This window comes from Typopeltis vanoorti, chromosome 15 (assembly GCF_054136105.1).
Source record: "Typopeltis vanoorti isolate ZY-2024b chromosome 15, IOZ_Tvanoo_1.0, whole genome shotgun sequence".
Lineage (NCBI taxonomy): Eukaryota > Metazoa > Arthropoda > Arachnida > Uropygi > Thelyphonidae > Typopeltis > Typopeltis vanoorti.
Genome location: NC_143563.1, coordinates 30,802,530 through 30,817,345, shown reverse-complemented (window position 1 = coordinate 30,817,345; position 14,816 = coordinate 30,802,530). Strand labels below are relative to the sequence as shown.

General features: G+C 35.4%; 1 protein-coding gene across 3 annotated transcripts in view; it reads right to left on the bottom strand.

Moving 5' to 3' along the window:
* The window catches only part of poe (E3 ubiquitin-protein ligase-like protein poe), an 801,929-nt gene that overhangs the window by 226,645 nt on the left and 560,468 nt on the right, over positions 1-14,816 (bottom strand). For all 3 annotated transcript variants that reach the window (XM_090405892.1, XM_090405894.1, XM_090405895.1), the window contains one exon: positions 7,894-8,219. In XM_090405892.1, the coding sequence (XP_090262018.1) occupies positions 7,894-8,219 (326 nt within the window). The remainder of the gene's footprint in view (positions 1-7,893; positions 8,220-14,816) is intronic.

Here is a 14,816-nt window from a genome sequence, read left to right as displayed (position 1 = left end):
CTCTGAGTTGAATTTACAATTTTTGCTATATGACTGTTTAACTTCAACTTCCTGTCTACTAAAGCCCCCAAGATCCCTAAGCCTCATCAGTTTCATCTAGCATAATCCCACCAATATAATATGATACTGGATATCTAATCACAGCAAAGTTCATGACCTTATAATTCTTAACATTGAAATGACAGCCAGTTTCCACAATTCCAGCCTATTCAAACCATTCTGCAAGTATTGCATATCAGTATCACTCCTGATTACCCTACCTATCTTTGCATCATCAGCAAAGAGTTGTGTCACATGTTAAATCCTTCCCATTCAATCTGTACATAAATGTCATTAACACTTCGAGTCCTATCAATGTAAATATACATCGATATGTATATATACTTACAGAAGATCTAGGACTCAAAGTGCTAATGTACAGATTGAATAACAATGGACCAAGGATCATCCTTAAGGCACACCACTGGTTTCCTTGAATCTTGCAGATTCAAATCCCCCCATATACCACTTTTTTGATAACTGTCAGTCAGACATCCTCTTATCCATGCCAATAAATTATAATCCAATCCCATATTTTCCAATTTATGCAACAGTATTCCATGCTGTATTTTGTCAAAAGCCTTACCAAAATCCAAAAGTATCATGGTGTATCCATTCCCCTTGTCTAACTCAGTGATAACATTATTACAGAATGTGAGCAAGTTGCTAAAACACAACCTTCCCTTAGTAAACCCATGCTGTCCATTGCAAAGTAGAAATTCTCTATCAACCCATTTCTGAATGCGATCCCTAACCAACATTTCCAAATTCTTCACCATCATTCCTGAGGTATTGATTGGTTGATAGTTGGAAAAATCAGTTTTTGCACAACTATGGTGCAATGGAATCACTATATATTCTTTCACTCCTGAGGAATCTTCTCTGTTCTGAGACTCAAATTATATAGGAAATAGCTAGTTCAGCTGAACACTCTTTTAACATCCATGCTGATATCCCATCAGTTCCTATTGCAAAATTATTATTCAGTTTGCGAAACAGCTCTAGTACTTCCTCCTCATTCACATAAGTTTCCTCATACAGTGAAAGGTAGCTGTGAGTTCAATGTTGCATATACCAGGTTGATAGCTTTTAGCAAAATGGCTGCTCATTTATTGAACAATCACTGCATCAGTCACCTGCATACATCTGCATTCATTCAGTAGTTATTCTTGCAAATTCATTCATTCTTTTACTTCCAGAGCTAGTGTCTTTTCCTACTCAGACTTAGCTTTCCATACAACACTTGTGACTCTTCTGGCTTGCTGTTTATAATTATCATAACTGACAGCATCCTTATGCACACAATATTCCTTCCACAAATCTTTTACTTATAAATCTCGTTTAATCAGATTACACATCCATTTCACTCCTATTCTATTTATTCTTCGAACTTTAGGGACACATTCTGATATCACATCATTTAAGTATTTTTTAAACCCTTCCCACGCACTGTCGATATCCTTCCCATCCAATAACCGATATGATGACACAGAATCCAGCATATTCCTCAGGTGGTCATAATTTCCTGCTTTGTAGTTCAGCATTCATTAACTTAGCAACTTCCCAAGTGATCACCGATCCAACCAGAGGCAGAATAGTTACATCTTTAACTGAAACTCCCTCTGACACTATAATCAGATCGAACACTCTTTGACCTGGAGTTCCTTCTGTGACATGCTGCTTGAGGAAGTTGTCTTGCAACAGCTCAGTAAATTCAGTTTCATTCTTCTTATGCGATTTCATAGCTCCCCAATCAATGTTTGGATAATTAAAGTCACTGATTATGATTACTCTTTTTGCACGAATCGCATTTATTTGTTGATGCATTTTTTCATCACTAGCAATCAATCCACCAGGTCTGTAACAACACCCCACTCTGTGCTTAATCTTGTTAGACCCCACCTCACACCAGATGGCTTCAAACTCACTGCCACATGAAAAAATTGTTACTACTAGTGTAGTCATAGGTCTCAACTCTAACTAGATTCAAGACATTTGATATCATTAGTAGCACATCCTTCCTATCCTATTCTGTCTATCCTTCCTAAACTGTACTCTTTGCACTCGATACCAGTTAGTACAACTGCTTTTGATAGCCAAGTTTCACTAATGCCTACAACATGAGTTACCAATATATATGAGTATTAACCAAGGCAACAAACTCTATGCCTTTGTTTCTGAAATTTCCTCAAACATTTCTATGCATGGTAATCATTTCCTACTCTGCTGTTTAGATCTTCAACATGGACCAACTTTTCTTTTTTGTTGTGTCAGCTGCCTTCTCTACTGCCTCAGAAAATTGCTCCACTTCTTCCTTAGTAGAACCTTCTTTGGGACTATAGGCAGAAATAAGTCTGATTATTGACTTCCTCATTCTGAAATTTGCTAATAACTGTTGGCTTTATAGTTCTCTAAAAAATATTTTCATTTCTAATTAAATCAGTTCTTTCTTTCTTGTTTCTGCTATTAGAAGAAAACAGTTTCTGTCCTAAAGCAATTAATGTTCTACCTTCAAAATTTGCCTATTGACTGGAAGAAATGTAATCAGTAATCAGAAACATAATCAGAAAAAAACAAACACCAAAACTACTCACATAAGAATTCATTCTTTCCAAACTGTGTTACTGTTTATCTTATTAAAACAATAATAAGAAGCCTTCTTCTCTCTAAAAAGAATTCAGGTTCTCCTCATCTCCAAAAAAAAGCTCTTGCTAAATAGTTACACTGTTTCCTGTATACCTGCATACTGCTGGTTAAAACTCAACGGTGCTCTTCTCATATGTGTAAGATGAAATGTGTAACAAATATTTAGTTAAGAAAGACAGTTTTATTATACAGTTTCACTCTATTAAAGCAAAACAGTGATAGTTTCTTGATATCTACTGGTCAAGATGTAATGCAGTTCTTGAAATTGAAAACTGTTAGCTCCATGCATTGTCTTCATTGCCATTAATGATACATTGTGAAAGTTTAAGCAATATATAACAAAGTAGAGTTACAAACTGTTTTAATAAGAACTAAATTTTATAAAATGATTTATTAATATAATTTAATTCTCTTTATGCATACAAATTCAAGTGAATTGAATTAAGATGCTAAATTAAATTTTATTTTGCAATAGCGTGTTAATAAAGAAACTATAACATTATGGTAAACAGGGGAAAGAAGTTTATGTTTAATTATCCCAATTTCTTTCTAAATTTAAAGATTGCTTAATATATAAGCAACCTAATTTGCAGACTTCACAGATCATCGACTTTACAATATGATGACACTATCAGGAAAGAAATAGGTCTTGATCAGCTAAATGTCCACATAAACAAAGAACCTCTATTTTCCAGTCCTTTACCTTCAAATACCTTCATAAATCTAAACCTTACCAAACTCTGTACAAAAAAAGAACCAAAAGAAATGCTTAAAGAAAAAGGCCTAAATACCATCAACCTTCTTTCATCCTCCAAACAGGTTATTTGTTATACCGATGGATCATCAGACACCAATATGATTAATGGAGGCGCTGGTGTTCTCCTTCTACTCCCGAAAGGTGAAAAACTTTCAATAAAAGTTGGATCTGGGAGAATCGCTTCCAATTTTACCAGCGAACTCTACGCAATAATTAAAGCACTAGAAGCCTACTTAAATCTATCATCATCTCAACAATCTGAAGGAATTATAATTTACAGTGACTCAAGATCAGCTATGGAGGCAATCAAAAATGGCAATACCAAGCTCACACAAGACATCCATAAACTCTTAAATCATCTAAAGTGTTTAGGTAAAAGTTGCATTCTACAATGGATTCCTGCTCATGTAGGCATTGAACGAAGCAGCTGATAAATTAGCAAAAGAGGCCAGAGAACTCAACCAAGAAACTCATATGATAACTCTTGCTGATGCCAATGCACTAGCAAAAGCTAAACTAATTCCATTGAAATCAGTGATACAACATCAAATTCCCGAGATCAATGCTGACAGAAGGACCTCCACTACGATAGCAAGACTACGAACAGGACATTATAGAGGAATGAAGATCAATACAGATGATACGAGAACATATAGAAACTGCAACAACTGCCCCAATACGGAACTGACACCCACTCACATCTTTACCTGTCCAGCAATTACAGCAGCCTTGCAAGAAATAGATCCTAATCCTGAACAACAGCTCTATACAAACAAAATCACAGACATAGCCAAAGCAGTACGAGGAGCGCACGGAAACATCTAAGACTCTTCAAAGGACAAGACAACAACAACAACAACCTAATTTATAAAGTAATAATAATAAAATGTGGTGTATTCGAATGAAAATCCACAGATATTCCACATTATACATTATTTTTTGTATTATAATAAGAGGGATGCTACATGCAGTTTTATTATTATTATTCAGGTATCTCCATGATGTCAGACAAATCATCATGACAGATCCATTATTTACACAAAATCTATCATTCCTCTCAATGAATTCAATCGCTGATGAAGCACTCACAACCTCTGGTAACTCATTCTACCCGTTCACCACCCTTCAAGCAAAAAATCTAGTCCTAACACCCTTCCTAACTATGCTCTTACACAATTTCCATGGGTCACCCCTCGTTCTCATTCTCTCCCTTCCTGCCATGTACTGAAAACTTTTCAGTGTCAATCCTATAAAATCTCTTTAATAACTTATAGGCTTCTATCATGTCTACTTTTTTTTTTCACCTACCAAGCTAGCTTCTGAAGTCCATAGACCATCAATCTATTCTCATAGGAAGCATTCCATGGACCTGTTATTATCTTTGTCACTTGCCTATGAATCCTCTCCATCCCATGGAATCCAGGTGTTCAGATCTGCACATGACAGTCCAGATGTGGCTGGACTGTCATGTGTTGATGTGCTGTTTTGGCTTCCTTTGCAATATATCTTCTAAACTTCAACTCCCTGTTCAAAATCATCCCCAAATCCCTGCCATCAGTTTTCTGCAGTTCAGTTCCATCAATATAGTATACAGCTTGTGATTTCTTCTTGTCAAAGTGGATCACCACTTTACACTCGGCCACATTAAACTGACAGCCATTTATTTTGCCTGTACTGCTATTCTATTTAAGTCTCACTGCAGGATCTCTGCATCACTTTCATTTATCACCATCTTCCCAGTTTAGCATCATCATCAGCAAACAACCAAATACTTCTTGTCAAATCATTCCTTTATCACTGATGTATAAATTAAACAACAGAGGACCAAGTACTGAGTCCTCTGGCACATCACTGGTCATCTGCCTTCTCCTGGACTTAACTCTTCCATAAACCACTCGCTGATATCAGTCCATCAGCCAATTTCTAATCCAAATCATCAGATTCGTATCATATCCATCTATGTTTTTTATAGCAATACTTAAAATACTATTATACAGTATTTTAAGTATTAATTAATCACCATCTTCCCAGTTTAGCATCATCATCAGCAAACAACCAAATACTTCTTGTCAAATCATTCCTTTATCACTAATGTATAAATTAAACAACAGAGGACCAAGTACTGAGTCCTCTGGCACATCACTGGTCATCTGCCTTCTCCTGGACTTAACTCTTCCATAAACCACTCGCTGATATCAGTCCATCAGCCAATTTCTAATCCAAATCATCAGATTCGTATCATATCCATCTATGTTTTTTATAGCAATACTTAAAATACTATTATACAGTATTTTAAGTATTAATTTTATTTAATGACCATAAACCAGATGTTGAACACAGTATTAGGATATCAGACGCCTGGCTCACAGTTGTGATGTGCAGTGTAACTTCTCTCAGAGCCTAATTGATTAATATGTAGGTCTTTGCTATATGCTGACCAAAGCTAGTTTAAGACAAGGTCTTCATTTTTGTTACATTGGACTCTTATCATTTCACTATCTTCCTTAAATCTGCTGACACAGTTGTTGAATTCTTATGTAATTTTTGTATGTAAGCTGCCAAAGTACCTGATGCTTTACTTTGGTGGTGTGAAATGTCAATGTTGAATGGATTTCTCCAGATCGATCTGTCTGTCCCATATAACAGATGCTGCATGCACAGAAAATTTTGTACACCCCTGGTGATTTAAGAGGAGGATGAGGTTGTTTTTGGTGATCATAGCATCATGAACACTTTTTTGTAGTGGTGTGAAGATAGTATTTAAGTTATTTCTTTGAGAATTTTATCTGTAACATTTTTATGTAGGGTAAAGAAACTACACCTTTATAGCCAATTGATTTAATTTAACTGATGGTCTATTTAAGATGTTATTGAGATCATATCCATCTTTAGGAGTGTATCTTTAAGATATATTTCCTTTTCTTTATTGTTATGATGCCTCCTTTTTTGGCAGGTTGTTGATATGACATAACATGCAGATATATTCCAGTATATCCAGAAAAAAACACTCAACATAACATGCTGAGTGTTTTTTTCCTTCCCTGTATACATCAATGAAAGAATGTCAAGATTTTCTGCTGTGATGAAATCTGTCTTTTTCAATTTCTCTATGTAGGAAAAATATCATCATATTCATAAAAAAAATAAATTATGTTAAACTGAATCTTTTTTATGATATTATGGTGAGTTTGGACACCACAAGCCTGTTACCAATGTTCCAAGAGAAGAAATCTTATTAATCACAGAAGATATTTTTCCACCAGACACGGTCAAACTCTCTTCAAGATTGCCTAGAAAACACTTTCTGCAGGTTTCAAGAACTCGGTTTTGAACAAAACTCGGCTTGAACCGAGATCATAAAGATAGATATGATCTTTATATCCATCTTTATGTAGATCATAAAGATGGGTATGTAGATCATCCTACATAAAAAAAATATTACACATAAAACAGCAAAACCTCTTAAGAAATATAACTTAAGAGTTGCATTCAAACCACTAGAGAAAAGTGCCTGTGATGCTAAGATTGTCAAATCAACCTCATTCTCTTCTTAAATCACCAGGGATACAAAATTTTCTGTACATGCAGTATCTGTAATGTTGGACAGATAGGTTGACCTGGAGAAATCCATCTCAAAAAACACATCAAAGGTGTGGAGAAGAAATGAGCACATAAGTCAGGACTGGCATTTCACACTACCAAAGTAAAGCATTAAGCACTTTAGTAGCTTACAAAAATTCCATACATAGAATTTAACAACTATGCCAGCACATTTAAAGAAGGTAGTGAAATGATATGATATCCAACCCAAATGTAATAAAATCCAAGGTCTTACCTTAAACTAGCTTTGGTTAGCATATATCAAAGACCTACACATTAATGAATAGACTATGAGAAAAGTTACACAGCACATGACAACAATGAGCCACATGTCTGACATCTCATACAATGTTTAATATCTGGTTTATGTTCATTTAATGTATAAGTTAGAAATCTGTCTGTTAATGGTATATTTTTTCTATTTAATTTAATATTGATTCTGAAGATGTACATGACGAGAAGTACAAAACTAGTAATTAAATAAACACCTTCTTTCTAAGCAATATGTGGCACTTGCCAGTAAAAAAAAAAAAAAAAAAAGGCATGTACAATTCAACCATAGAAACCTGATCTCAGAAGTTAACTCTTTCAGAGAATAGCAATGTGTCAAGGAAGAGTTAATCAGCTTGACCATTTTATATTTCTGAATATGAAAAAGGAAAACACAAAATGGCCTGGAATGTAAAAAAAAGTCAACCAATACACAAAAATGAAATTAAAAAAAAAAATATAAATATGAAAAATCCTGATATTTAATAATTAAGTAATATAATGCATATTCAATGATTTAATTAATGAATAAAAAAAGAAGTACTTGTCAGTAACATAAATGAAAACATGGAATCTTTTACCTGAAGACTTAGGGCTATTGCTAGCTCAACCATAGTTTCATCATCAGCATCCGGAGGTATATCAAGTAATGGAAATCCTGCTTGTCCAGATATTAGGGCTTCTAGATTTGCTGCACCCCCACCAGCACCTTCAGCTGGCAAAAGAACAACTGAATCCAAACCGTCAGCTATTTCAAAGTGATCTGCTTCTTGGTGGCTATCTTGACTTTCAGTAGAGCTCTGTGCAATAGGCTGAGTAGATATCACAGAATGAACTGCAGTCTGAATTGCTGCTTGAGGCTGGGGTACACTTCTTGTTTCGTTAACTTCTGCTTCATGAGTCTCTCCTAAATGAAAGATACATTACTATTCAGGGCAGTAATATGTCAGTTTGTTTTTCAAGGGTTCTCAGAAAGAGATTAGATTCTCTAATTTTTACAGGATGAGATCATCACAACTTATATTTCATGACGTAATTTTTTCAAAAACTGATTAAGAGAAATTACACCTCCATCCATATTCTTAACAACTCAGAATATATATCATAAAAACTTCACAGTTAATTGGAAAAGGATGGTTGCAATGTGCCAAAAATGGAATTTTGCAGAGCAAAGTATATCTGAAGATGAAGTTCCTAAATTGTCAAATCTCAAATTTAAAAATTAGAAATGTGTTTAAAATTTAAAAATTAGAAACGTGCAGATTTCTATAATGTATTATAGAAATCTGCATATTTCAGATAATTTTTCATAATAAGATTTAGAATCTTACTGCAAAATAATTTACAACCATTTTCATACAATTAAAATTATATTCTAATTTCATTTCTTTTATTTCATACAAATGAAATTATAAAAATGTATAAAAGTATTATTTGCAGACAAATCAAAAATCACAAAATGATAACAATTTCCTAAATGAATTATTATTATTATGTGACACCTCCAGGTAGTCCAAAGACTCATCAAAGGAGAGTGTGCCAACAGCATCGAACTGATTCTCTTCCAACTACTAACCATGCTCAAACTTGCTTAACTTTTTGCGTGAGCCATTAGTAGCAGAGGCTCTACCAATCGACTAACCTATGCTGGCATTACGTTGAGAAACATAAAGTAAAAGCTTTATTAAAGAAAACACGGAAGTAAATGTGGATAGGCTGAAAGGTAAAGTTGGAGGAATAAGAATAATCTATCAGGAATGTTCAAATATGGATGATATACTAATCTTACCCAACTTTCTTAATCTGCTTTTGTGTAAGACTTCACAGTCTTCTTTGAGTGAATCGGTGAAGCTCATGTACGAAAGTGATTAAATCAATCATTTTTAAAATTCTATAAGATTTTCTATATTCTATAATAATAAAATAAGAATTGAAAACTTTAATACTTGTCGGTGAGTTTTTTTTTAAACGATATTTCTGATGTTTAGCCCTTGCTAAGTTCTAATTATAACTTTAGGACCATATTGATGCCACATGTTGTTATTTACATATACTGCTGCTTCATCTTTTAAATAAGTTTTTACTAAGAATTCTATTAATAAATCATTTCTTTAAATAAGCAATCTATTATAATTAACTATGAATACAATGATTAATAGTTCAATCCTGTTCTCACATTTGGAGTGGTACCTATAAAAGTTCCTTAAAAATCTGTGCCTCTATACAGAAGAAAGATTCATTTAGGACAATTAATGAACTAAAGAACTGACTTTTTAAAATTTTTATTAACAAATTTGAGTTCTAAAATTTGTTTTCAGTTACTTAGATCATGTTAATAAATTAAGTGAATTAATATGGATAACTTATTCTAAATTTTTTGGCTAAGTACCATGGCCATCTATGTAGAACATATGAGAAGCAGATAACATAGTGGGAAAAAAATAATATAAATAATTAGAAAAATAAGAATGCTCTGGTAGTCCTCAGGAAGAGAACTAGTAAAAGAAATCACACTGAAGGTTCCTATTGAGTAAAACAGATATTTTGTTAAAGAATATAGAGGCACAGAAAGTTATAATGCATCAGTAGCCAAATATATCTCATGATAAGAATATGTATAGCAATATAGAAGACTATTAATTATGAGGTAGCAAAAATTTCTACTGGCAAAAACATGATATGAGAACAGAGTAGTAAAAGCAATCAGATGACTGAGTTGGTATAAAAACTGAAGACAACAATACTGTGAAACAAAGCAATAAATAAATAAAAAATGAAACAAATAACCAGAAAAAAAAAAGCAGTGGTAGAAAATAATTTCATAACTGCATAATATAATTTATAGCTATGAAATCATTTTAATATTAAAGGAATAAAAAAAAAACAGTGGCAGGCCCACCCCACTACTGAGCAGAGCAGCTCATATCTCATCTGAAGGGTAACAGCAACAGCCGAGCCTCAGTTAAAACTTCATTGGCTATAGCATTGCCATCCATTACCCTAGGCAGAAACTCTGCTTCCCCAGAATCAAGTCACCAACTGGTTTCATCCCTTGTCTAGGTCTCTTCAGTGGGAGCTAGACCCAGAGGTGATACTAAGGCTGAAGTAATGCAGAAGTCATATTTTCCTATACCAGTTGCCAAAAGATGTCACACCTTATTATTAAATTATTCTGGATTACAGAGAGGTTGATGGAAGTTTTTTCACTTGGTTATACTATAAATTAAAGATACCAAGAAATTATATACTTGGTTTAATCCTTTATCCAAGTGTAAGCAAACAAAGTTTGCGCCTGAAGTATTTTCAGGACTGGGGCAACTTGTGGTAAAGGTGGTATGACTTCACATCACTTGCCTTAGTATCCCATAATGCAAAGCACATCTCCTTGTGGACATGTATAATGCTATGCATTATGGGAATGGTCACTACCCTTCCTATAATGCATAGAAACCAACAGAAACCAGACCGGTTTCTGTTGTTTGCTTACACTTGGATAAAGGTTGAAACAAGTATATAATTTCTTGGTATCTTTCATTTATAGTATAACCAAGTGAAAAAATTTCCAACAACCTTTCTCTAATCCAGAGTAATTTAATAATAAGGTGTGATACCTTTTGGCAACTGGTATAGGAAAATATGACTTCTGCATTACTTCAACCTTAGTATCACCTAATGGTCATTAGAATCTCGATGTGGACAGATGTGTTTTATTTATTGTGCTTGAAAATCGTGCTCTTTTAGGATGTACTACACAATTTACGGAGGTATTCCTCAAATTTCGCATTGCACTGGCTCTAATCCTGCCTGAATTCCTACTATCTCCCCCTTATACACGAAATGTATATGAGGTCAATTGCCGCATAGGTCCCCCACCCGCAATTGATGACCAGTGGTCGATGTATGGCTTCAGGGAGGTAAGAAATCCAAGCTGAGCCAAGCTTCGATTTCCTTTCTTCCCACAATGCAACACTGCTTCTCGATCTCTGCTAGTTGACTGTTCCAGTCAACAGGATTGTGCTGGCAGGTCCTTAGGCATGCGGGAATATAATTGTAGGTTCACCGTCCTACTTTATTACCAAGTCTTTCACAGCCTTCAAATAATTAAAGGAAACAGGAGATGCCTCATTGGCATGGAGGGCATCAAGGAACAGATCCGGACTCTAAACAAGGAGGAGTCACTAGATGTGCTAAAGTTCATCATGACAAAGTTTGAGACTGATTGGCCAGGTTATTTAAACCAGTATGCCCAAACAAATGATCCAGAAGGAGAAGATGAGGAAACTCAAGGAGAATTCACTACTGTTCAGCCATCTAAAAACCCCTGCCATAACAACTCACAAGGGGAGCATTCAAACAAAAGAGAAAGAACAACAGAAGATCTTATGGAGGAGGACTCACCCACACAGGACATTCCAAAGAATTTGGAGAAGGTCTCCCCAGTATGCCCAAACAAATGATCCAGAAGGAGAAGATGAGGAAACTCAAGGAGAATTCACTACTGTTCAGCCATCTAAAAACCCCTGCCATAACAACTCACAAGGGGAGCATTCAAACAAAAGAGAAAGAACAACAGAAGATCTTATGGAGGAGGACTCTCCCACACAGGACATTCCAAAGAATTTGGAGGTCTCCCTCAGTCATATTACGGGATAAGGATAAGTGTACTTCTTAATTAGAAGAAACACACGTATAAACCACAGTGAAAATTATTTAATTGTAAATATTTCTTCCTAAGTATCTTAGGACATCATCAGTACAGTATTTAAACAAAAATTAGGAATAACATACAGTTAGGGCACATGATTACAATAGAATCTCACGAAAACGTGCATAACGTGCTAAAGTAGTACAAAAAAAAAAAAAAAAGTTAATTATTTAACACAGTTTTGTATGATAATTTCCCATACTTTAGGAATAGTAAGAACGTCGTTGCGGTTTAGGTTTGGTCTGTGTAGTAGGGCTTCAGAACTTTCTTTGTATAAACGTTCATGTTTAAATAAAGATCTATGTAAAAGTTTAGCCTTTTCCCAATGGATCCTATGGTTTGGATTTTCAATTCCGTGTTAAGAGAGGCCAGATTTCTGCGGTTTAAGAAGACGAATGTGGTCTTGATGTTCCGAGATGCGTTTCTGAACAGACCTACCTGTCTGTACAAAGTAAGATAATTTGCATGAGCATGGAATCTCATAAACACCAGGTAACATCAAGGGTGAGAATTTGTCCTTAGGAGAAGGTAATAAGTTGTAAATTTGGTTGATAGGTTTGTAAGTAGTGGCAAAATTGTATTTCTTCATAATTTTAGAAAGACGTTCTGAGATGCCTTTAACGTAAGGTATGGGAATCCTATGCACTTCTTCATACCGTACGTTAAAGGCATCTCAGAACGTCTTTCTAAAATTATGAAGAAATACAATTTTGCCACTACTTACAAACCTATCAACCAAATTTACAACTTATTACCTTCTCCTAAGGACAAATTCTCACCCTTGATGTTACCTGGTGTTTATGAGATTCCATGCTCATGCAAATTATCTTACTTTGGACAGACAGGTAGGTCTGTTCAGAAACGCATCTCGGAACATCAAGACCACATTCATCTTCTTAAACCGCAGAAATCTGGCCTCTCTCAACACAGAATTGAAAATCCAAACCATAGGATCCATTGGGAAAAGGCTAAACTTTTACATAGATCTTTATTTAAACATGAACGTTTATACAAAAAAAGTTCTGAAGCCCTACTACACAGACCAAACCTAAACCGCAACGACGTTCTTACTATTCCTAAAGTATGGGAAATTATCATACAAAACTGTGTTAAATAATTAACGTTTTTTTTTTTTTTTTTGTACTACTTTAGCACGTTATGCACGTTTTCATGAGATTCTATTGTAATCATGCGCCCTAACTGTATGTTATTCCTAATTTTTGTTTAAATACTGTACTGATGATGTCCTAAGATACTTAGGATGAAATATTTACAATTAAATAATTTTCACTGTGGTTTATACGTGTGTTTCTTCTAATTATGAACGCACCACAGGTTTCGTTATTTAAATAAGTGTACTTCTGTCACATCAGTCCTCAGGGAGCACAACATTGCATACTCCTGGGCAAAAAACTCAGATGAGAGAGTCAAAATCCAGCCAGCTACTGTCACTGACTACAGGCAGATGACAAGGCTAATGGATAACAAAAATCTTCCCTACCACACCTTTGCTTTACTAAGCAAAGGTATGGTAGGGAAGATCTTAAAGGTGCTGGTACGCAGTGTCACAGAAGGAATCACCCCCGAAGAAATCTCCGCTGATCTAATCAACCAGAGTCTGACCCTAATCAAAGTGAGCAGGATGCTCAGGTCAGACAAAAGGCCAATGCCGCTAGTACTTGTAGAGATTGATAATACTCAGACGAAGATATATGAACTCACTGCAATTTGTAGTTTCAGAATTACCATGGAGCCTCTAAGAAAGAGAGCATCAGCGGTTTGGGCATGCACAAAAACTATGCCTGGCCAACTCAGTGCTTAAAATGTGGCAAAGGCCACCAGACCATCACATGCATCAAACCAAGATCTATGCTGGCTAAGTGCACAAACTGCAGAGGTCCCCACCTTGCCAATTATAAAGTGTGTGTAGCACACCCAAAGAACTGCAGGTCAGCAAAAGCCGCCCATCCACAGCCCAGGTAACCGTGCAGGTCACCATCCAGTCCAAACAACCTCCACTTTGACAACTTAGGAAGGAAAACAACCTGAAACCATGACCAAAACATATCTCACAACAAAAATATTCTCACAGCTTTTTTATCTCCTCCAAACCCAGGAGACCATATTTGCACAACGTAGTCCAGGCGGTCGTGTGAAGGCCTTGTAAAGGTGCAAATTGATTTCCTTATCCTTATGTGTCAATATTCATTAATCCTTCATCAGATACTACCAGCATAACCCCCCATCAACAACCTGGAAGACTGCCAACATCATCCCTATCAAAAAGATTGGAAAGAACCCCCAACTTCTAGAAAGCTGCAGACCTATCAGCCTTCTACCCTGTCTTGGTAAGGTCACTAAAAAAGTTATACTCACAAGGCTTCAATCTGAAACAGACAAGTTAGGAATCATTCCATAAAGACCATAATACTGTACAACAGATACATAGACTGGTTGAGCAAATCACAAAAGGCTACAATTGGAACCTCCATACAGCTTGCAGTCTTTGTTGCAAAGGCTTTTGACAAGGTGTGGCATCAGAGCTTGCTTTATAAACTCAACTTTAGAATTTAACCTACCAATTAAGCTAATAAAAATAATAGATACATACCTCAAAGTAAATGAAATTGCATCAACTAGATGCAAAAATCCTGGTTAGCGTGTCTCAGGGCTATCTCTTGGCCACCCTTTTATTTTCAATTTATACAGCTGACATTCCCAAAATCCCAGTACAACCATCACTGCATCATATGCAGATGACACCGCTCTACTAGCAAGATCACTCAGCCCCCAACTGGC